The sequence below is a fragment of the Indicator indicator genome, chromosome 1, assembly GCF_027791375.1.
Source record: "Indicator indicator isolate 239-I01 chromosome 1, UM_Iind_1.1, whole genome shotgun sequence".
Lineage (NCBI taxonomy): Eukaryota > Metazoa > Chordata > Aves > Piciformes > Indicatoridae > Indicator > Indicator indicator.
Window position 1 is genome coordinate 116,845,812 of NC_072010.1, and position 23,527 is coordinate 116,869,338.

General features: G+C 40.6%; 1 protein-coding gene across 1 annotated transcript; it reads left to right on the top strand.

The window, feature by feature from the left end:
* Positions 1-5,197: 5,197 nt before the first annotated feature.
* On the top strand, positions 5,198-23,299 carry LOC128980933 (interferon-induced GTP-binding protein Mx-like). The gene is made up of 13 exons (XM_054399539.1): positions 5,198-5,428; positions 6,975-7,170; positions 8,066-8,203; positions 9,742-9,896; positions 11,467-11,605; positions 12,075-12,273; positions 13,026-13,104; positions 14,091-14,213; positions 15,354-15,495; positions 17,699-17,857; positions 18,730-18,806; positions 20,255-20,494; positions 23,066-23,299. The coding sequence occupies exons 1-13, from the start codon at positions 5,198-5,200 to the stop codon at positions 23,297-23,299; spliced, it is 2,112 nt and encodes a 703-aa protein (XP_054255514.1).
* Positions 23,300-23,527: the final 228 nt, after the last annotated feature.

Consider the following 23,527-nt stretch of genomic DNA (forward strand, 5'->3'; position numbering starts at 1 on the left):
CTCTTTTGCAGCCAGTGGCACTACTCGTAACTGCTGTTCCATTGCCCAGTGTTAAAGATCAAGGAATCTAACATTTATTGCAGTAAGTGCCTTCTCCTGATAGAGGATTTTCACAATAGGCTTTCAATCCCCTTCTCTTAAAACGCCCAGTGCTCTTTACCATCATATATGTGCATGTGCAAGTACATAGTTAGATCTGTTTCATGAGCTCAATTTGACAGCAACCTTTGGAGGGTAAAGCTATTCACAGACTGGCTCAGCTGAGAACATAACACGAGTTTACCTGTCCCTGAAATTGCAGATGCTGCGTTGTTTCCTCTCCAGCTGGCTCAGATCCTGTCTGGCTCCTTCAGCATAGACCAATGCAGACAGGTCTGTGGGCAAAATACTCCCTGCCAAGGTCCCCTTGGCCTCATTGTACTTCTCTCTTCTGGGAGAGAAGTAGGTTGCTTTGGACAACTGTTCTATGAAAACATCAGGAATTAAGAGCAGCTGAACAAGGCAGCAGCCAAAACCAGAGGGAATGAGAAGTAAGGACTGATTGTGAACCAGATTTGCAAAGCCCCTGCCTGTACAAAGCAATCAGATTTTGTTTGATAGCTTAGAGCCTATAAAAACAGAAATTGAGGGCAGGAGAGAAAAGACAGCAGGAGAGGGAGCATCCTGACAGAGCAATGTTGCAAAAAACACTGCAAGGACCTGAAAACAGTTGAAGACCTTGACTGCCTTGAAACAGAGCCTAACTGATAAATCACGTGTCACTTTGCTTTGTTGTTGCCCACATTCGGCAACCTCAGCTGCACCCTGCAGCCTTCCACAGCAAAGGTGCAGCCTATGTGAGCAGTGGTAAGGTTTGCCACCCTGGCTGAGCTGGAAGTCCCACAAGGTGGAAAAAACCACTCCTTCTCCTGTGGAGGTGGCCCTTACTCACTTGCTTTTTGTATGAAGGGATAAGGAGGTTGAAAAGGTCCCCTGGATGGCACAGGGCCAGCATTCCTAGAGGGCAGTCCCAGTAGAAGTGGGGTACAGCAGCTTGCCCAATTGCCCCATTACCCAGCTGGTTTCACCTGACATACAAGTTAGCTGACTCAGTGATCTGACTTTTGGGGGAGAAGAAGAAGGAGGATGTTGCTTCTGAGCAGTATTTCCAAGTACCTCTGCCATTTATCCCTGTCACCCCTGTACTGGCAGTGCAGTACAGCCAAGCAAGGAAGTAGACAGCTGTGTTCATGAAGTGTTTCATTTCTGTCATCCCTTAAGCAACAGAAGGGAATGAAAAGTGAAATCCATTATGCTGGTGTTTCCAGACCTACCAGGAAGTTCCTTTTTTTGTCAGAATTGGTTTCGTTTCTCCTGGTTCTTGTTATATTGTGTGGGTGGAGTCTTCAAATATAAAACACCAGGGGCTGAAAACAAGTTCCTGCTTCTCATTGCTTTGGGACACTACAAAGGTAGGAGTTTTTCTTTTCTTTCTTCTAAAAATAATCGTGCCATTTTTGACTCTTACCTTCATTCCTTTTAATAGCTGCATGTGAGAAGGCTGCATAAGAATCTAGAATAAGTATGATCAAACAAGGTTGCCAGGAGTAGGCTTTATTGTGTTCTCAGGTGGAAAAAAAGAAAATAAAGATTATTTCTTCTCTCAAGAAGAGAAATGGCATTGAAAACGAAGTGTGTTTTGAAGTCTGTATTGTGGGAGGGCATTGTTCAGCAACCCATTCTAGCTGGTGGTGTTCATGGGTAGCATCATAAGCTTTGCATTGTTTCATTTTCTTCTGAGAAGACAGAATTAATATAGGTACAGCCCAGAGGCTGTGTAGTTTACCCAAATCTCCTGAAATCACAGCATATGTCAGACAGAAGTGGGTGTGCTCCTGTGGCTGGACACAGAGTGAATAAATGCAAGAGCTGTGTGGATTCAGTGCTGCAGCTTTATGGTTTGGTTTGATAGCAATTTTATTAGCCCTCGAGATGCAAAGCCAGGATCTTTAGAAGAAAACAAGGCAACTCCTCTTCAGGACCAGCACAGGTTGGTACTTCATGCAGGTGTGGTTATGTAGTGCAGAGTTTCACGTTGTGCCAGGGAAACTTTCCAACACACAGGCAGGCAAACGTCTAAAGGTGAGGTTCAAAGAAAAGAGTGTTTTTCCGGTGACAGAGGCAGGGGCAGCTCTTTTGAGGAGGTGTTACCAGGCTTTCAATACCAGCACATCATCCAGGTATCACATTTCACCTCTGGAGTCTCCACAGTTTCAAAAAGGCACTTAAAAACTGCATTCCTCTTTTAACTCTTTGTCAAGGGTTAGGGCTAGACTGGCCACTAGAGGAATGGCTGATGCTCTCTATTAACACCTCTCCCTTCTCAAGGAGGAGAAGATAGAGAATAAGAGAGAAGCCTGTGTTTTTGGGGGGGAAAGCAGCTTTAATGGAACAATAACAATAAAATGAAATATGAATAAAATGAAAAGCGAAATTAGTGCAAATATGTATTAAACCAATAATGAACCCAACACACACCCTACACACCTCCCTTCATGGCAGTTATATCACCACTGATACTATGGACAGACACTGGGGAAGTCCTAGACCAGACTCAGTGTCAAATAGGAAATGGATTCAGGGATAAGACTCGTGAACTGGATTCAGGAGCACACAGGTTTGGACTGAAGGCAGAAGAATGGATGCCAGCCATTGAAGAAGAGAGCTTAATCCTTGTGAACCCTCAGCTTTATACTGAATATAATGTACATGGAATGGAATAGCTTGTTGGTCAGTGCAGAGTTACCTGCCTTGTGCACTCCTCCCCAGAGGTTAATTTTTTTTTACATACAACCCTCTTACTTCCAGCACTCCAACATGGCACACAAGCTCTATCAGTGACTTTGGATTTTATAGGAGCAAGTATAAGCAAGAGCCTTTCTGCATAGTAATCCTTGATAATAACTAGAAACATCAAGTGCTATCACTTCTAGAAGCAGACACTGTCTGAAAATTTTGCTGTTAACTTTAGAAAGTGAAATGTTAACTTAGAGAAAACTCAGCTGAAAAGTAAAAACACTGAACAGAATTAGCTCTATTCTAATTCAAACCAGGACACTCTCCTCCTTTCTTTCTTTCAGCTGATGTTGTCAAAGCTCAAAACACAAACAAATCACTGTGCCTCCAAGGCACGGTGAAGGGTTACACCAACTTATCTAATCTTTTTCAGGTCCAAGTGGAGAACAGCCAGGTAGCCCCAGAAATCTATGCATGCCGTATTACTTGGCTGCTTACCGTAAGTATCTTTGTTAGCCTGTGTGTTTGTATGTTCACACTATGGTTTGCACTGCAGACCTAGCTAAAAAAAACCCTTGTAAGCACATGGTAAGATACAGCCCTTGCTATATATTTCAGAGTTGTCACATATTTTTTGTCAGACTCTTTAAGCCACAGTTTTCAGATGTTGTAAGTTTATCTTGCAAGATCTTTCTTTTTGGTTTTGTTTCTGCTCATTGTATTTTCTTTTGGTTTGGTTTTGCTCATTGTATTGGCCTTTTTGCATTTCATCCTATTCATTAGAAGGGTGAGTAAAGCTTGCTGTATAGTCCCTTTCTGAAGGAAATTCATCCATGTTTAGGAGGCCATGTGCTAAAATCAGTGCATGAATAACTCTGAACACAGCTCAGTGAATACAAATAATAATGTAAAAGGAATGGAAAATTGGTCCTGGGTAATATTTACATTCAATTGAAAATCTATAGGAAGTGTTCATTCCAGTAAATTCAAAGGCAGATAGAGGATGGGAGAGGCGATAAAAGAGATTACTGGGAGAAACATTATTATCAGTAAATTATTATCTGTAGGAATAGAAAATCACAAAAGGATCTGGTAGCCACTGAATGGGGAATGCATGCACTGAGTCCTCATTCAAGGAAGGAAAGTTATGTAATTCATTAATAGAAATAAATATATATTAAAAAAAATTAAAAAACAGAGGCTTGGGAAAAGAGGAGTGAAGTGTAAAATTAATGCCTATAAAGAAATTAAAGCAATTAAGTCAGATTTATTGCTGGTCAAAATTGAGAAGTTTCCCCATAGTAATTTATTTTGCATTTTTATGAAGGGAAACCTTTTTTTTTTTTTTTAATTAAAAGCAAGTGTGGAATCTGTATTTTTCTAAACTTGTTTTACACATTGGAAGTGCAGCTTACATTGTGTCTGATCATTCTGTTTTAATTCAACCAAAACATTAAAAGAACAAGAAGTACTTTCAAGCAAAAGAGTCTTTCTGCCTGTTAATTCCCCCAAATGTTTGAGTTAAACAGTTCTTGATTTTGTCAGGGAGAAGTTTAAAAATATCCAGCTTTGAAAAAATACTGTTGGGTTTTCTTTGTTTAAATTTTCTCTCTGAAAATCACTTTCCCTGGAAAACAGCACATCAAAAAACACCCAGTGTCTTCAGTCACCCATAGAAAATACTGCATCAAAATTTTTACATGAAGGAAAACTGAACAAGAAAACAAACATTTCCTTCAACACAGTGTCAAGCAAAGTCTGCTGTTTGGAGAGGGGTTTAAGCTGAAGAGGGAGATACTGAGAAATTGAGCTTTCAAAAACTTTCCTCTGACAAGTGTCTCTACTTCAAAAGAAGCCAACTGGCCACACTGCAGACTATGGCTTGGTGTGTCCTGCTGTCATTGCTGGTGGCATACCTATGTACACCCTCCTTGTGCAGCCACACAGCCCTGCACTACCAGCCCCAGGTGACTGAAGTTAAGAGTTTACCCTCTCTCAAAACACCTTTCAGCAAAATATTTTCTTGAGGAAAACTGGCTTTTTGCAGAAACTGGTATATCTTTTTTCTTATCCTCTGTCCAAAATATTCTTGTTTACTCTGTGGCAACTACCTTTATTTTGAAAATACAATTAAAGCATAAGAGAAGTAGGGAGAAGCATTCCAAGTCTATAATCTCTTGAGAGCAATTTTAATGATTTGGAAAGAACTGTGGCACTTTGATTATCTACTGAAGGTTTGAATCAGTACGTAAAAGTGGTGTTTGATTTTCTTTGCTATGATCACTGCTGCAAGCTGGAGTCACTCAGTGCCCCATGTTTGATTTCAGAAGCTGTATGCAAGAGTGACTGAACCAGACAGTAAGCACTATTTGGTGAAACACTTGTGGGCAGCCTATGTGGTAGGCAAAAATATCAGCAGGCCATGGATAATAAGAGTGTAGCACACAAGAAACATCCTGAAAGAACCAAGCTTACCCCAAAGAAAGATGTTTCTGCATCACCTTCCTTCAAATCACCTATAGAAGCTTTTGCAGTACCTCTCCCAGAAGACGTAGAAAATGATGATCTTCCAACACCAGAAAACACAATTGAGAGAAAGCCTAACTACGAGCAGAAGGAGCTGAAGAAACTGTATGATGGAGAACAGAGCAAGGTAAGACAGAGACCACAAGGGGCCATAAACCCTTCTCATTCTTACTCCTGTGTTACACTTTGTGCCACAAAAATTAATTCCCTTGTCTCTTTGGGCAATCTGCTGTTGTGAGGTATAAGCAGAGGAGTACTTCTGGAATCAGGGCCAAGCAGTCATTTACATAACTCAGAAGATGATAGGTATCTGCAATTAATCTGCAGGCATAAAAAACATGCAGGGGCGACAAACAGGATGGCAGCAGCCTAGAAGCCAATCTAATGTGCAACATGTATCTGTTTCATGGGTAAGAATTAGCAAATGTTGGACAGAAATCCTAAAATCTGATATATGTATATGTATATATATTTTTAAGGCTTTGCTATCTTCAGTAGAAATACAAAGAAAGGTTAATAATAACCTGTGTGTAATACTTGACACTGAAAACAGATTGCTTTTAAGTCTGTGTCATAGTTAACAAAGATGGGAATGGTTAGGATTTAGTAGCTAGTGAATGCTGAACTGAAGACAGTGGAGAGGGGTTACTAATAAGGTATTAAAATACCAGTCTCCGCTAATGTGTGCTGTCTTTGTCATCTTGAAAGGCAGATGTGCTCTTTTTGATTACATCTGATGGACAGGCATGTTTTCAGAGGTGGCTTTCTTAGACAAAGGTGATGGTGGAAGGCATCAGTCTTTCCTTTACAAAGAAATGAAGTATAAGTGTACCTGGCCTGTTAGGGAGTTAAAAATATTGTATTTCTAAAAGCAACTGTCAGACTGGAGCATGGTGAGAAGAACATAAAGAAACCAATCTGCATGTTTGACAGCAGGTGCACTAACTTTGTAAAGGGCTGAAAATTATTTGGTTTGTTTTTATCAAAGTGAAGAGCCTGTGTTAATATCTGGCATGTGTGTCAAAACCCCAAAGTGACAATAAAACCTACAAACCAAATCACTCATATTAACCTGTCACAAAATGAGGCAAAGAAAGAAGAGCCACGAAGAGTTAAAAGATTTTAACCACCTGTCAAGGATGCTACAGAAGAACACTTCTGGCATCTGCACGCAAACTAAATCTTCAAAACAAAGATTTAACAAGCTATTCTGTACTAAATTCTCTTATTATTGAGACTACTATACATTTACGTAAACATACTTCAGTACATCTACACATGAATGGAAGAAAATGGTAATTATTAAAAACCAAAATTAATTGAGCAATGAGGTCTCCTTTTACTCTTTACCTTCTTAGGTTAGTTTACAAAGATTGATGTTTTTAATCAGGATGGGCACTGAGCCACCCTAACTTCTTTCACCCTATTTACAGATAACCTCTTCATACCGTGGAGGTGCAGGGATGAGCAATAAATGATGAACTGGAAAAGATGCCTTAGAAGGGTTTTGTTGCTTTTTGTTTGTTTTGTTGATTGAGGTTTTTTTTTGCCTTTTTTTTTTTTTTTTTGTTCTTGTTTTTGGTTTTGGTTGGTTGGTTGGATTGGTTTTGGGTTTTTTTGGTGGAAACAACTTATTTAAAATTAAGGAAAAGTAACTGTAAAATTAACTCTAGAATGCAGATGAACACACCTTGTACAATCAATATGAGGAAAAGATCCGACCCTGCATTGATCTCATTGACAGCCTGAGAGCTCTTGGAATAGAAAAAGACCTGTCTTTACCTGCGATCGCAGTGATTGGAGACCAGAGCTCCGGGAAAAGCTCTGTCCTAGAAGCTCTTTCAGGTGTTGCTCTTCCTAGGGGCAATGGTAAGAAATGACTTTTCAGGTTTGCACCTGAAGTTCCCTTTAATGAGACAGAATTTTTTTCCCCCCTGTGTTTTGCTTTAGGATTGGATACTTCCATGACTGAGACTGTATCTAAATTGTGAAACTTCAAGGGCCTTCTCAGCTCTCATTTCCAGTCAAAGAAATGGATGTGCAGTTGGGGCACTCCAACAAGGTGCATGTTCTGTGTTGTCAGGAGAGCAGGAGTAAGAAGAGTATAGTGTAGTGTGTTTGCCCCAAACTGTGAACAGAATGAAAGGTAGCATCAGCTGACACTGTGCACTTCCCAGCAAAGAGTACTGCTGCAGCAGATTATCAGTTTCACATGGAAGACTAATTTTGAAATTTGTTTTGGGGATTTATTTGGGTTCTTTAACAAGATCTTCTTGCAGATAGCTTTTTTTTGTAGTGGGGGAAAAATGTACAAAGATTCTTATTTGCCAACATGTGCCTTGAATGCTACTTAAGTTAGAGGACATTTGTTGCTCAAGGTGATTCACTTTCCAGCTCTGTGTGTGGGTGTACACACACATGTAAATTCTGTATGAGTTTGCAATATAATTTAGTCCTTCAGGCTTAACATGAAGAAAAGATTTTCATAGGATGTCGCTGCAACACTGAAACAGATGACCCAGAGAGGTGTGAATTTGCATCCTTGGAGGTTTGCAAGACAAGATGTGGCTGGACCTCATTTAGTGTTGGTAACAGTCCTACTCTGAGCAGGGAGTCAGACAAGAGCCATTTGGCAGTGTCTCCTGGAGGATTTCTGTGTCTCTACAAAAGGAATTAGGCAAACCCATGTACATCACACAGTCCATGGTTGTGTATCATACATAACATCTGCTGAGAGTTTCCTCTGTCTTTAAAACTGCTTCAGGTATTGTTACTCGATGTCCCTTGGAACTGAAATTGAAAAGAGTACCTGCCCCCCAGGCATGGAAAGGGAAAATTTCTTTCCGAAACACCAGCATAGAGCTCCAGAATGCCTCTCAGGTGGACAAAGCAGTAAGATCTGGTGAGTTATAATGCATTCAACTCTGATTTGGCTTGCCCAATCTCCTTTTAGTCCTTTCTCCTGTTTTCTTAGGCTAAGCAGCAATCCCTAGGCTAGCACAGTGACTGTAGTCACAAATAATACCAAAGGCTGAATTCAGGGCATAAGAAGGTGGGGTGGCATAATATCATTCTCTCAAGAGTGCTGTGCTACTTATGACTTCAGTGGTGAAGATGACTCATGATGTCCAATAAGAGCTAAAGCTGCTTCCTCAGCTGGATGCTCTCTGCCTGGTGTGAGAAGGTTATCTGTCAAGATTTAAACATGCAAACCCATAAATTATTCCTGTCATCAGTCCAAAAACTCAGAAAATTGTTGAAGTGTCTGTGACTGGAAATCCTATGATTTTGGAGAAAACTGCAAGAAGGCAGAATGGAGAGCATAGAGAGCTTTTGCCAGCTAATGTATTTCATGCTGTGTAAGGAAAGATTATTCTTACTCAAAGGGCAGTAATCACTTGCCCTAAGTCTAAAAGTTGCATTGCCCTTACTTTCTTGACTAGCACAGCTCTATTTGTCCTAATGTTCTTTTCCTTAGCTTTCTAATATATCCTTTGGATATTTTCAATATACCCTTCTGATATTATCAAAATATCCTTCCACTTGTCTTGGTGAAGCTAATTAGAGAGCTGAAAATCTTTCATGAGAATGGCTATAAGAATCCCATGTTTCTCTGTACTGTTCACAGTTCAAGCATCATTACCTTGTAATGTAATCATTACCTTGTAAGATCTTATCAACAGGGAAGATCTATCAGGGTAAAATCATTCTAGATGTTTAAATCTTATCAATGTCTATAAATATCTGAGAGGTGGGTGTCAAGATGAAGTTGCCAGTCTCTTTTTGGTGGTGCCCAGTGATAGGACAAGGAACAACGGGTACAAGCTGAAACACGGGAGGTTTCACCTCAACATGATGAGACACTTCTTTATGGTGAGGGTGACAGAGCACTGGAACAGGCTGCTTGGAGAAGTTGTAGAGTCTCCTTCTCTAGGGACTTTCAAAACCCACGTGGATGAATTCCTGTCCAGCCTGTCCTGGGTGACCCTGCTTTGGCAGGGAGGTTGGACCCGATAATCTCTAGAGGTCCCTTCCAACCCCTAAAATTCCATGTTTCTGTAATCTGGGACAAATTACTCGATCTATCAATTTCTCTATTAAAATGTAAATAACACAGCCAAGGATTGATTAACGCCTACAAAATGTCTTGATGTTGAGGAAGTATTTCTACAACTGATAAGTCTTTTACCCAGTCACTTTCTTTGTAGATTATTTAGAAGGACTTTGTCTGCATATATGACAGTTTATACTGCATGCTCTGTAAAATGTTACAGTCCACATATCTAGGTGTTGAATCATCATTTCCTTAGATTTTTGCATAAATTGATTTATATGTGTGGCTGGATCTGAAAAACAGCCAAACCAAGTCTCTGTGTTCTGTTTCACTTCAATGTGTTGTTTGAAGCTGGTATTTGTTGCCTTGATCTCTTCTTCTTGCAGCCCAGGATATTGTGGCCGGTACTGCAGGTGCCATTAGTGGAGAAATAATTTCCCTAGAAATTCATTCTCCACATGTCCCAGATCTGACACTAATTGATCTTCCTGGAATTGCCAGAATGGCTGTGGGGAATCAGCCAAAAGACATTGGGGAACAGGTAAAATGAAGTCTCATGTGCCAACCTGTACACAGGGTCACTTCTGTAAGCTAGCTGCTGTCCAAGCTTTGGAGTCATTATTACTGAGCTAGCACTAGAGCTACACTAAGAAACAGGCCTATTTTTCAGACAATTCCTTAACTGTAGGAACAGTGAGGTCGAGAATCCCCTGTCTGTCCTGTCATGCAAGAGGGAGCTACCTATGCTAGCTGTGAAGGAACCACCACAGGTGCCTTGACATATCCTATCCATGGAAAAACCCAGGCAAATGGACCCTGAAAACAGTTCTGTCCCTGTGTCCCTTGGCTAGATCACAGTCTGGAAGCTAGATACATCCCAAAACACGTCTGTGGAGGTGGTAATACGTCAAAGGTGAATAGATCTGAGTTCTTCTAAGTTCTCCTGGAGCAAGGCAGCAAACCAGCCCTCTTACAGGTTTGTTGTTCTGTCATCCCTTACTTAAGTACAAGAGCACATCAGAATCAGACTGACGTGTTTTTTGTCCCATACCTTAAGGGATCCCAGTAGGCCTTTTTTTGAAGTAAACAGAATATGAGGAGGTCTCTTCTCTTCCTCTGGTTGCTTTTAGAAGAAATGCTGGGAAATGCAAATAAAGCTCTGGTTGGACAAGGCCAGTTATGAGAGTGATGTGCCGGAGCTGAGTGTATTGTTTCTCCTAAAATACTCTTGATTAAGACTTTGGAATAAGAGCAGCCCAAACTAAATTAGATATGCCTATGAAAATTACTGTCAGAGAAGAGTAATTTATTTCACAATTAGACAGTAATCTTTCTATTTTGCTCAGAAGAAAGTAGCAAATATCACATGATCTACACATTTGTGTAATCCCTAGCTGCCTGCATTCTTCAGAGTTGGAAGCTATAGCATTGTAGTATGTCAGGTATTTGAAATCGATAGGAAGTAGAAAAGAGAGAAACTAAATCAGGAAAAAATCATGTCAATGTAAGCACAGTAGAGTTGTGTGAACCTGTTGCAATAAAGCACAAACTATGAGATACTCCTTTAGTTTGGCATTGAAACATAGAAACAGCAACAACTAGATGTCATATATGACTTGGTTTTGGTTCACTTTGTGAGTTTATTTTTCCACAAATACTCCACTGAAATACAAGCTGAAGACATTTGTCCTCCTTTCAGAGACACAAGTTTGAGAGTTATCATCATAATCTAGCTTGCTTTCTTTCCATAAGTGTGTACCTAAATGTCAGATTTTGTTTCTCTTACATGTGATTATTTATGAAGTATCTGCAATATTTCCATAATGAAAGGTTACATGCATGAGAGGTTAAACTTTACATAGCTTTCAGGACAGACATAACAACAGTCTGGTCTCATTCATACTAGATGTTTAGATTAGTATTGAAGTAAGAAAAGAAGCTGCATTCTTCTGCTGACTCATTTCTGTGCCATTCTTTAGGATGCAATACATTCCTTAGTATATGTGGTATTTAATGTCATGAGACAGTGGCTCATATTGCTAGAAACAGTCACATCCTGCATGCAAGCTTCTGATTTTGCTCAACTTCATTACTGTTGTATTGCATTACAGATCAAAATGCTACTTAAAAAAACAATAAGCTGCAAAGAGACGCTGAATTTGGTAGTGGTGCCATGTAATGTGGATATTGCAACAACAGAAGCACTGAAAATGGCTCAGGAGGTGGACCCCAGTGGAGAAAGAACACTAGGTGAGGTGATTTTTAAGTTACACATTGAAGAGAAGTGCAGAGCATTTTTTCCATGAAGGTCTGATGTTCTGTATTCCGTGCCAGATCTGTGGAACTGGCAACTGGAAGAAGACAAAAGAAGAAAACAGCCTCTGATCCAGTAGCTATAAGAATTCCTCAGTTTTGAGTCTTGCTGGTATTCATGTTACGAATAACTGAAAATTTAAAATCTCAGATTTAATGGTGGGAAAGCTTTGCTGCTGCACATCAAGAAAGGTTTGCAAGGCAAAAGACATGGTAGGAGGCCAAGGTTTGTATTGCAAAGCCCAGGAGCTGAGAGCTTTCTGGGAGAGGGAAAACAAAGCACAGAGAAGCTGCTTTATAAAACATGGTACAGACTGTGCCCACTCTGGTGAGGAGGTGTCCTACTGCACCTCTTATGCCTTTAACTTCTGTGCTCAACTAACTTTTTCTTTGGGTATCCTCACAGGGATCCTCACAAAACCTGATCTGGTAGACAAAGGAACCGAAGAGGCTATCATTAAAATAATACAAAACCTGGTCATCCCCCTCAAAAAAGGCTACATGATCGTGAAGTGTCGTGGGCAGCAGGACATCTACAATGAACTGGACTTGGCCTCTGCAATTGAGAAGGAGAGAATATTCTTTGAGAATCATAAACATTTCAGGTACTTCTTGTAGAAAGGACCTAATTAAAACTACATTAAAATCACTTGAAAGCTTCCTGCTAACTTGCTGAGATTTAAGTTAGGGTTACAAAGAGGTATTCATTACACTCACTGTTTCTCATTGCCATGTTTCTCATTGCTGCGTTTCAGTATGTCAGAAGAATTTTATATGTCAAATAAACTCTCACAGTGTGTTTTGGATACAAGTTTGATATAGATTTCTCCTTAATCCTGTTAAGTGCAACGAACCTCAGAAGTTCATAATAGTTCCAAAGTATTCCAGTTAAGCATCTGCACGCTTCACATTGAGTACAAGGCAAACAGTGAAGTATTTCTGTTCACTGGGAAACAGTGAAGCTCAGCCTGAGAAAGGAATACTGCCTTTGCTGAGGACAGATGTCCCCAAAAGATGACTCAACAATGATTCAATCATAATATAAAGAATGGCAGATGAAAAGGGTTTTGAATAAATGTTCTTAGCACGTAGAGAAATAATACAGCAGCACATTGATCTGCTGTTAGATTTTTAGATTCTTCTGTTTCCCTTTGCTTAGCCAGTAGCAATAGCTGTTAATCCCTTGCATAAAAGCTGTGGTGCCCAGAGTGCCAGGCTGCTGCTGCATCTCTACTGGCTCTTCCCAGGGGGCCCTTTCTTTACTCAGTTTGTGTAGTTGAACTAGGAAAAACAGAGTGGAGTGTCAATGCTGTTTCCCTCCTTGCCCTGCACCCACAATCTATCCTCTTTTTTTCAGCATTCTTATGGAAGAAGGAAGGGCTACTATCCCTCGTCTGGCAGAGAAACTCACAAGCGAGCTCGTGAGACACATTATTGTAAGTATCAGAGGTGCTGTACTAACCTGTTTGTAACAGTGACTACCTAAACATTAGTTCAGCCCTTCAACCTTGGATTGCAATTGATTGCAATTGGATTGCGTCTTTATACGCATAGATAGCACTTAATTGTCCTTCAATCTGATAATCTGAGAACAAATTGAGCTGAGAGTAAAGAAACCTACACTCTCTCCTCAGATATGCTCTTAAGATGAAGACTGACCATAGGCAAATCATTTCATCTATTTGTCACTCCTGCCTTTTCAATGACAGTGATGATGTTTCTTTTTGTTGGCAGAGTATGGATTGACTGGGTGATGAGTTACTGTTATGACCTTGCTAAAAGACTGCTATGATCTTACTAAAAGACAATAATTTCTGCTTAACTCTAAATGTCCTCCAAATCTCAAGTAAGATGTAATTGGTTTTTTATATCACTGTACCAATATATGTATATTGGTGTTTTAATTTTATATACACATAAGTGATGTATCTTATTCCATTAACAGAGAATGCTAAAATTTGGGGAAACTCTAAATTCAGTCCTAAAGAGAAAAAAAAAACAAAAACGTGTGTAGCCTTACATAAAACAAGCAGCTAAATGGTGATGTTCAATTAGGTATCCATCAGGAATAGAGGGATCACTGCATTCCCTGCATCACCACTTCTGTGGCACTACCTGTAAGGACAGTTTTTTTGTCTAACTGTAGATGAAATGTTGCCCTGGAGTGCAGCTACTCTGCCTGCCTTGCAGTGAGGTCCATTTTTTTCCTCAGGGAGATCCTAGTCCCCTGCCTTCTTTCAATGAAGGCCATGTCTGCACTTTTACTGTCACTCATGGGATGCAAGGACAATAAGTTCTTGGACTCCTAAACCCAGCAATGACCATATGAAGGTGTACATCATTCTTAGAGGGATTTTGTTTTCCTTCTAAAACCAGACATGTTGAACCTACCTAAATTCCTTCTTTACTCTTTACCTCCTAGAAAACTTTGCCAACACTGGAGAACCAAATACGTGAGATACTCCAAAAGTCGTTACAGAATCTACAGAGGTATAGAAGAGGCACACCCAGAACAGATTCTGAGAAGTTTTCTTACCTCACAGATGTAAGTATCAGCATTGGTTTGGTCACAGAGCAGAGCAAAGAGCTAAATGTGGGAGAAAAAGATACCACCTAAAGTAGTCAAACTGTCAGCATGAAGCACCGGGAAGCTTGTGGTAGCTATCACTGAGTGTTTTGAGAGTCAGACAGACAAGCACAGCAGGAATACATCATACCTGCAAAAATAATGGAGCACAGGAGCTTGTGGTCCCTTCTCCTATCTTTTTTTTCTGTTAATATATGACCAGATAACTGAATAACAGCTCAGCTGATTGGTTGAAATCAAGTATCTCAGAGAAGGAAAACTTTGATTCCTGCCTGCCTGACATTTTGAAGAGTTTCCATTGTTTACAGCACTCATAAGATCAAATGCATTTCTGATAGCAAAAGATGGATTGTAAGTCCATCTGAGTGACTCAGTGTCTCATCTTTGAGGGCTAATCTGTCACAGTAACCTTTCACCAGGCCCAGCAGAGGTGCTTATGAAGGCTCATCAGCCCTCAAAGACTTCATACAAGTCTGGTCAATTATAATTTAGTACATGGTTTTAAGAATCCCACAGGAAAACACAAATAAAATAAACCAAATTGTTTTTAAATTAAAAAAAAAAAATCAAGTTTGTTCTCCTCTACTTGTGCTGGTTTTGGAAAAAAGAGAAAAACAACAACCAAACACTCAGGAACCAAGAGTGTAAAAGATGTAAGGAAAGGATGCTTTCAATGAACCATTTCCCTGCTTTAACATCAAATGCCTACAGATTTACTTAATATATGCAAGTTAGCCTAAAGAAATGAAACATTACTAAGAAAGCTGGGGAGGGACTTTTTAGGCTATCAGGTAGTGATAGGACTATGGGGAATGGAATAAAGCTGGAAGTGGGGAGATTCAGTCTGGACATGAGGAAGAAGTTCTTCACCATGAGAGTGGTGAGACCCTGGAATGGGTTGTCCAGAGAGGTGGTTGAGGCCCCATCCCTGGGGTATTTAAGGCCAGGCTGGATGAGGCTCTGGCCAGCCTGATCTAGTGTGAGGTGTCCCTGCCCATGGCAGGAGGGTTGGAACTAGATGATATTTGTGGTCCCTTCCAACCCTGACTGATTCTATGATTCTACTACATTGCTTGCACGTTCTTTAATCTATTACAGATGGTCAAACTCTTTAATCAAGACATTTCTCAGACAGTACTTGGAGAGGAACAAGTGTTTGGAAATGAAGCTAGACTGTTCTCAAAAATTCGCAGAGAGTTTCATACATGGGCAGCAATTCTCCAAGAGTGTGCTGCAAGGGGTAAGCATGGAAAACCAGCACCTGGAGGTAACCTGAGCTTCCATCACCTTGCTTTTAAATCTAAACACACCATCATCGATGGATTGTTTTCAAGAAGGTAAAAAACAAGAAGCTAGCAGCATTCGTCTGCTGTAGTGCTAGGCAAGTTGTGCTTTAATGCTTGGGGACAAAGACCCAGCTTGCATTAAATGCTGCTGTTACAGAGATCAGCAGATGTCTCCTTCTTCCAGCAAAGTAATAACATCTAGAGGGTGGACACTGGTACCAAATTAATTGGTGATTCTCTGAACCATTCTTCTAAATAACAGCAACAAACCCAACATCCATAAATAATAATATCCACAACATATTTAAACTATAAACCAAATTTGTTATAGTTCTATTATTATTAAGAATGTTTTGGAATTTTGGTCTTTTTTTTTTTTTGGTCTACTGTAGCAGTGTGCAAGGTGTGGAGAAAATAATTCTGAGTCTGAAATAACCAAAACCTTGTAAAGAATACTCCTTTCTGTGCACCACCCACCTTGCTAATTGTTTAACTGAACTCAGTTTGAAACTGAGGAGCAGGGGGGCTACACGCTCATTGAACTCTGCTGGACGTTCACTGTCTTCTGCATCATCTTTTTCACATCCATCAGAGATCTCATCATTTGCTTCCTAGAAATGAAATAGCATCAGCTGCCAGTCAAGCAGTAGCTCTTGAAACAAGTTCTTTTAGTCTTTGATGCGCAGCTGCAATAACATCATTAGTGGCTTTAAATGATAAGCACAAATACACTGCGAAGGTTCTGTCAGCCAGAGACAGAGATATGTATATATACACATGTATGTAGAGACAGACAGACATATGTCAATACCTCTGATGTCCCATCTGTGAAATACCAAGGCAATTGACATGATTTTATCAAGAGGGATAAAAGAGGAAGGCAATGATAGGAAGAAGCAATGGATGTAAAACCAGCAGAAAGCGCTAGCAGAAGGATGCAGCTTCTTCAGAGGACAAAGGGCAACTGAGATGCAGAAAATACAGAAGGCATCACATGGCAGCTGAACCAGAGAGGGGAATCCTCTGGGCACTTTGGGTTACATCCATTGATTTAATCAGATACATCTAACTTTACAGTAGGATGAAGGTAGCAGCACACAGCAGCTCTTAAAACAACACAGCTCTTGCTGACAAGATGCCACCCCAAAATCAAGTACATACACTCAGGTGTGCAGCAGAGTAAGTTGATTTACGTAGCTTGAAAACTAGAGGTAGCTGTGGCAAGCCCTTCTTCAACCAAAAGCATTGTTACTAGCCACTGCCTAGGATTTCTGAAGGCATACCATTGCATGTCAGATGATTCTCTTTAACTTCAGCTTTCTTGTGAGGAATGAAAGTATTAAAAAATAGTAGATATTTTAGATACATGAAGCCCTGAACTTTCTGATGCAAAGCTGATAAATGTTCTTGTGCTACATCTTTGTACTACCTTAACTGTACAGTTATGTTTTCAGACTCTGAACCAGGTACTCCACGTCTGCTTCTGTAATGTTTTTTTTTGTTTGTGCTTTTGTTGTGTTGGTGTTGTCCAATGATGGACTCATGTATCTGAATGTTAGCACTGAATGCATTCATGGCTTGACTTCCATGCACTTGATCCATGATTCACAATATTGACTCCAAAACCAGGGCAATATCAAAATCTTTTAAAATGCTTAGAAACACCCATTTACCTGAAAATGTAAACTAATTCCAAGGGATATGCCACCTTTAAGATGGCAAATTCACGTGTCAGCAAAGAAATATTTACAGTGGTATTGTGAATAAAAAATAGCTAGTCAAGAGTAGATTCCCTGGAATTAGAGTGTTTAGTGAGTTTGGAGTTTTGTTTTATTTTGGGCTTTATACAATGAAGAAGTAACTGGTAATGGCCACTTCTGTGAGGGTAGCATTTCCAAGAAGAACCAGGATTTTTGAGCCCCACCAGAATTTCTGGTTTGCTTTCTGTCAGTTAGATGCCTGATCCAGCATGTGAGGCAGCTCATTCCAACTGATGATGCGTGCTAGCTCAGTTGTGTTTCATACAGCTTGAAAGACCATCTCAGTAGCTATTCTTCTAAAAATAATTTCAAAGAGAATAGAAATACTTCCTTCTTAAATCTGAAATCTATAAATTGAGTGATTTAGTACTAAAGCAATGTTATCTTAATATTACAGTTAAAAATGTTGTACCAAATAAAGTGTGGAAATACGAAGACCAGTATCGTGGACGGGAGCTCGCAGCCTTTTCCAATTACAGGACATTTGAGGACATCATAAAAGAGCAAATCATACAACTGGAGCAGCCAGCCATCGAGATACTGAACAAAGTGATTGGTATGTCTCACAGGCCTCATGAAGCTGTCACGTGGCAGGCATGGGGCTGTCCAACAATATTTTTTTCCTGGATAAGCTGATGTTTCCCTGCTGGAGCATGAGCTCCAGCTCCAGCTGGGATACTTCAGAGTGGAGAAGTGAATCTGATTCATCTTGGGGGTTTGCTTCTTCTCTAGGGCCTCCAAATTCTGCATGTGGTCTCTAGCATTTGTTAATACTTTCGTCAGTGGGTGGTGGGAGTTTGACTATAGCTATGAGTAGTATAGTAGAAGTACCTAGTGCCAGTGGTATTCCCAAGCCCAGGGAGTAGCATTCACAAACCTGAACTAGGAACCCAATTTCTTTGCCAGTTCTTTACAAGACATTTTAAGTATTACACAGTGACTTCTGGGGCTGGGGGAAAGGGTGCATAGTTATCCAGTAAAAACACTCAAAAAAAATGGTGTCATGATGCTGTCTCTCCTATGTTTACCTTAGAAGGCATCTGTGGTGCTCTGTGCTATATGCACTAGTCACTCTTCCAGTGGAAGCCACTTGTGGGTGAGATGCAGATGTGTTTACTTGACCAAGTGATGGTACATCTGTCAGATACAGCTGTAAGCACAGAAATGGCTTTATCAAGGAAATCTCAGTAATAGTCCATCTCTCAGGTGCTAAGTGGTTACAGGAGGTCTGTAATGGGTCACACTCTTGGACCTAGAAATCTAAATTCTTCCTCATTTGTATTGGTCATAGGGCATCAGTACAGCTGTTCAGCTATTTCTGCATGAATATAGGAAATAAATAGTTTGTCCAAGCCTCATATTAAGAAGAGCTTAAAAAACCCTCACTTGTTCAACTGACTTTATTTTGCCTGTCTGTTCTTGCCTTAGGACTGGTCGAAGAGAAGTTTATGGAACTCACTAAAAGGCATTTTGCACATTTTCCCAACCTAAACAAAGCTGCTAAGGTAAGCCACTGTCTATAACATGAGATAAGAGCAAGACAGAATGGCATTTATACATACATCCATGCTTATAGTATTTATTCCATTGCAAGCATGGAATTTCTTGCAGGCCTATGGTTTTTACAAAATAAGGAAGAGTTTGAAAATTATAGCATGTTTATAATGGCACTAATGAAAGTGCATTTTGCCTTTCAGCAGAACTCTGTCAGGACCTGAAACATATATTCCTCATTTATTCTGTTCACATCCTTGATGCATACAACACAATGCAAAGAAAATTGGCTGCCTTGGAGAGTTTATAATTCATTCCACATTTAAGCCCTACAGTGGTTTGTAAGCATGTGGGCAGCCTCAGAGCACTAAACAGTGCTTTTCCCTCCCTGAAAGGCAAGTCAGGATGTTAGCCAGGGCAGGAATATCATCTTTGATAAAAGGAATCAGGAGCATACAAGCTAAAAATTATTTGACTGTGAGAGAGTTAGGATGACTGATCACAGTTTTGGTGCTGCATGTTTTGGGCTAGAGTTAAAAGATATGGATGTCATCAAAGACTTTTTCTTAGGAAGAGCTTTGAGGAAGATGAGAAGCAATGCTGGGCAGCTGGAAAGCAGAGTCATTCACAGGGTACTCCTTGAGAAGGAAACTCATAGGCAAATGTGAGTGAAATTGATGGCTTGCTATTTGACTTCGCAGTCAAACTCTACTGAGCTCCTAGGCCAACCAGGCAGCAAGCAAATCAGCTATTTCAGCCAAACACAGAGGTGTTCAGGGAGGGTCTTTAGGCATAATATGGTGAGAGGAATAAAAAGGAAGTTCTGGTAGGCACTTAAAATGAGAAAAAAGATGGGATGCTTTCTTAGGGATGCTAGGAAAGTATTTTAAAGAAACTTGAGGATTACTAAGGGACTTCTGCTGCCTGCACCAGACTTTTTGGTGGAAATATCAAAAAAGTCAGAAAGTATCAGATTGCTGGTGAGGGGTTAGACAGAGTTCATTTGGTGACAACAGGTAGAAGACTGCAGCTTTTTAGAGGGAAGGAGGGGCAATGAAGTTCACATCAATGCCTGCTGTCACTGCTTACTGCAAGAGGTAGTCACAAACAAAATGCATGCAACAATTCAGCTGAAGGCTGAATTCACGGCTGGCCATCACTGCTTGTTCCCACCAATGTTCTATTTTCCTTTGGGGTCCAAACATCAGGTTTTAACTGAGACCACTCATGTTTAAGGAGGGGACAAAAACACCACATTTTTCCTGCTCTTTCACAACAGAGGAATCAGACTCTGCAGTATTATTCTGTGTTCCCAAGAGCTGGGCTGGGATTAGGCATACTGCAGTAAGGACTGTTGAACACTGTGCCAAACTTGCTGTTCCCTGGGGACACTGATAAGCACCAGAACCTTTACAGAGCAAACAAATGTCTAAGAACTTGTCATTCTTTTCTTTCCTAGATCATAATTGAAGACATTATGATGAAACAATCAGCAGAGACTGAAAGACAGATCCAGGCACAGTTTAAAATGGAGAGAATTTTATACTGCCAGGATGGCATTTACTTTCAGGATTTAAACCTTATTAGGGTAGAAAAGACTGACAAAGTTGGTGGTGGGAAAGACCAGGTTGGATTTGGATTGAATCAAGATCCCTTCCTTGTCAAGGATATGGTTTATCACACGGTGGCCTATTTCAATGTGAGTTTACAGCCTCCAATACCACACTTCCTCTGCATTCTGAATGATGTAGCACCTGCCCCTCATCCACATCTCACTGTAGTCATTCCATACTACTGTGCATGGAATAGTAGCCAGAAGGTGTGAGTGTCTCATCTACGTACACTTGTAGCTTCTGTAGTCATTAATTGGAGCTTCTGACCAGTGATGGAAGTGCCAGGATAAAGCTGGTCTGTCAGGCTGCATCAGCACAGTCACTGGGAGAAGAAGTGCACAGTTCAGGATATGGTGATTAGGAAAGCCTGCAGGTTGTTAAAATGACACCCAGCTCCTAAACCACTTGTTAGCTACCACCCAGCCTGGCATGGCTCCCTGCTGCAGGTGCCCCTTGCTCAGGGAATATGCCATTGCCAAGTGAGTCCTTTTTTCACCTTTCTCCAGCCTTTCATGGAGAAGTGGGTGACACCCTTCTGCCTACACAGTTCCACACCAGTACAATGCTCTCTTTCTGGCTTTCCTATGAAAACAAGTGTTAGGGAGAGCAAAGGACAGTCACTTACAGAGGAGAGGATAGGATGGGGAAGAGCCCTTGTCCCTGTAATTAAAAGTTATTGATACTCCATTAATGGCAAACCACCACCCCCCAACAAAGAAGGCAGCAGTTCTAGGATTACTTTCCCCACTGCAAGTTCATCTCACAGTTTTCATATAACCCTAACTTCTACAAGCTTAACAACATTATGTACAGCATTTCAACACTTAGCAGTGTCTGAGAGCTCAGGTCAGCCTCGAGCCCCTCTGCATACTCCTGCTGACAGCAGAATGTAGTACCAGTGGCTTGCAGTCAGAGCCTAAACAAATGTGGCAGGAGGAGCAATGACAAAACATTACATTAAAATAGATTTGGCTATCTGTAGAGGTCAGAACAGGTATGCTGTATGGCAGATACCTCCATAGAAGTTAAGTCTCTGAAGACAAATGTGGTGTTTTAACAAAGGATTATGACAAAGAAAGAGAGCAAAGAGAACATGCAGTCTCAGGATTTTCTTTTGATTTTGTTTTTTTAAACTTACTCAGAAAGCAACAAGTTCAATATCAATAATGCAGTAAGGTAGGTGGCAACTCACCTTGAATTTCTGTAGAAGTGTTTTGACAAATTCCTGCAATAAAATGCTCAGGCTGATGGAGAAAAAACCATCAGCTTTCAGGGAACAAGAGGCAAAGGCAGAACTGCATAATCTCTTCCCTCCCACCTCACTATACTCTCTGCTATAGCACGTCTTGGACACTATGGCACATTTTTAAAATGTATTAAGTGACATTTTCTTCAATAACAAGCACCAGGGCATCATCTCTCCAAGGAACTTACGCAAAACCAAATACATTTTGAATGAGGTGGAAGCTCTTAAGTGTCCATGACTTTTGGAAATGACATGCATGAATCTGTGTCATCTATAGCAGGACTATCAAGATTCTGGGTAGAATTGGCCTCCAGAAAAAAACCTACATTTATAGCACCTAGAATTCCTCCCACCATGGTCAGCAGTACCAAGAGAATGCATAGGTCAAGTGTTTTAGCTGACTCCTCAGACAAATTGCTTACTCTTGTCTAGATCTTTGCAAACTAGAAAGAAAAACTAAACATGAGGTCTTGGGCATTTTTCAGCTTGAACTCAGCCCCATCCTTATCCACAAGAGATTTGCATCCACTGAGCTCCAGAGGTATCTAAAGGCAGAAACAGCTTAACTTCTGTACCTAAAGCCTGTATGACCTACAAATCAAATTTGCCTCTAACTCGTCTTCCCACCATCATTTTTAAATCAAGTGTCACAAAAAGAAAAGGAAGATGGCATCTCAGCTGCAGTCAGTCACACAGACATAAACATTCAGCTGGCTACAGGAGGTCTGGACGCAGCTCCCTCCCAGCGTTGGAGAGGTTGTAAACCTCCCATTGCCCAAGAGCACTAGGCAGGCCCTGAGACGATTCAGCTATCTCTGGGGAAAGGGTCCCACAAGGTTTTCTAGGTCAATCTGGTTTCATTTGCATCAATAACTAGACCAGACAGCTTGTCAGGTTCGGCAGAAAATTATCTCATTGAGGTATAAATAGAAGTAATGCAGACCCAGTCTAGTCTCAATACTGCTGAAGACATTTTCCTTTAAGGCTAAAGGTTACTCCAGGAATTTACAACCTTTTGGAAGAAATCAGTTTGATTCCTGTACCATAAGAGAGTAGAAGCATGCAGAGCACATAAGTGTGATGCCAGAAATTGTTCACAAGTACTACTCGTTGGGTATGTCTTCATGTGACTCTTACCAAGAATAGCTGGCAGAGCTAAGCAGGGAATGACCTGCCTTGGATTTAGTTTGCCAAAGGAAAAAACTAACTGCTGACATTCCTGTAACTCTTAATGTTTAGATCTTTAGGCACAAAAGAGATTAATGGCAAACATTTTTTAGTTCCTTCTTGAAGAGTGAGTCAGTACAACATATTAAAAAAACATGCTGCCATGTCTTTCCTGATTATGTGAAGCCCCTTCCTCTTTCAGTTCTTTATGGAAGCCTTCTACTTTTTTTTACTCTTCTTGCAGGGAGCAAGTAAACGCCTCTCAAATCAGGTGCCCCTGATCATCCTGTCTTCTGCCCTTCATGACTTTGGGGATAACTTACAAAGTGCCATGTTGCACCTGTTGCAAGAAAAAGACAAGGTAAGCTATCTCCTTCAGGAGGACAGTGAAGCTGCTAAACAGAGGGACCGCCTCAGTCAGCAAGTTATTCGTCTCACCAAAGCCTGCCAGTACCTGAGAGACTTCACCTCCATCTAGATTCCTTCAGTTTTTAGGAACATTGTTCTAGCTTTATTATCTAGCATTATTGAAGAACTTTGCAAAAGCCACTAAAAATGTGACATCAACACATACCTCACTCACTAGGGGTTGTCGTGGTTTGAGGTGGGTGCCTTTTTAAAAAAAAAAATAAAAGAGTTGAGTCTTCCAGGAAGACCAGAAAGGTCCAGGAGATGGACTGGGAAATTGTAATTTTGTTATTCAATT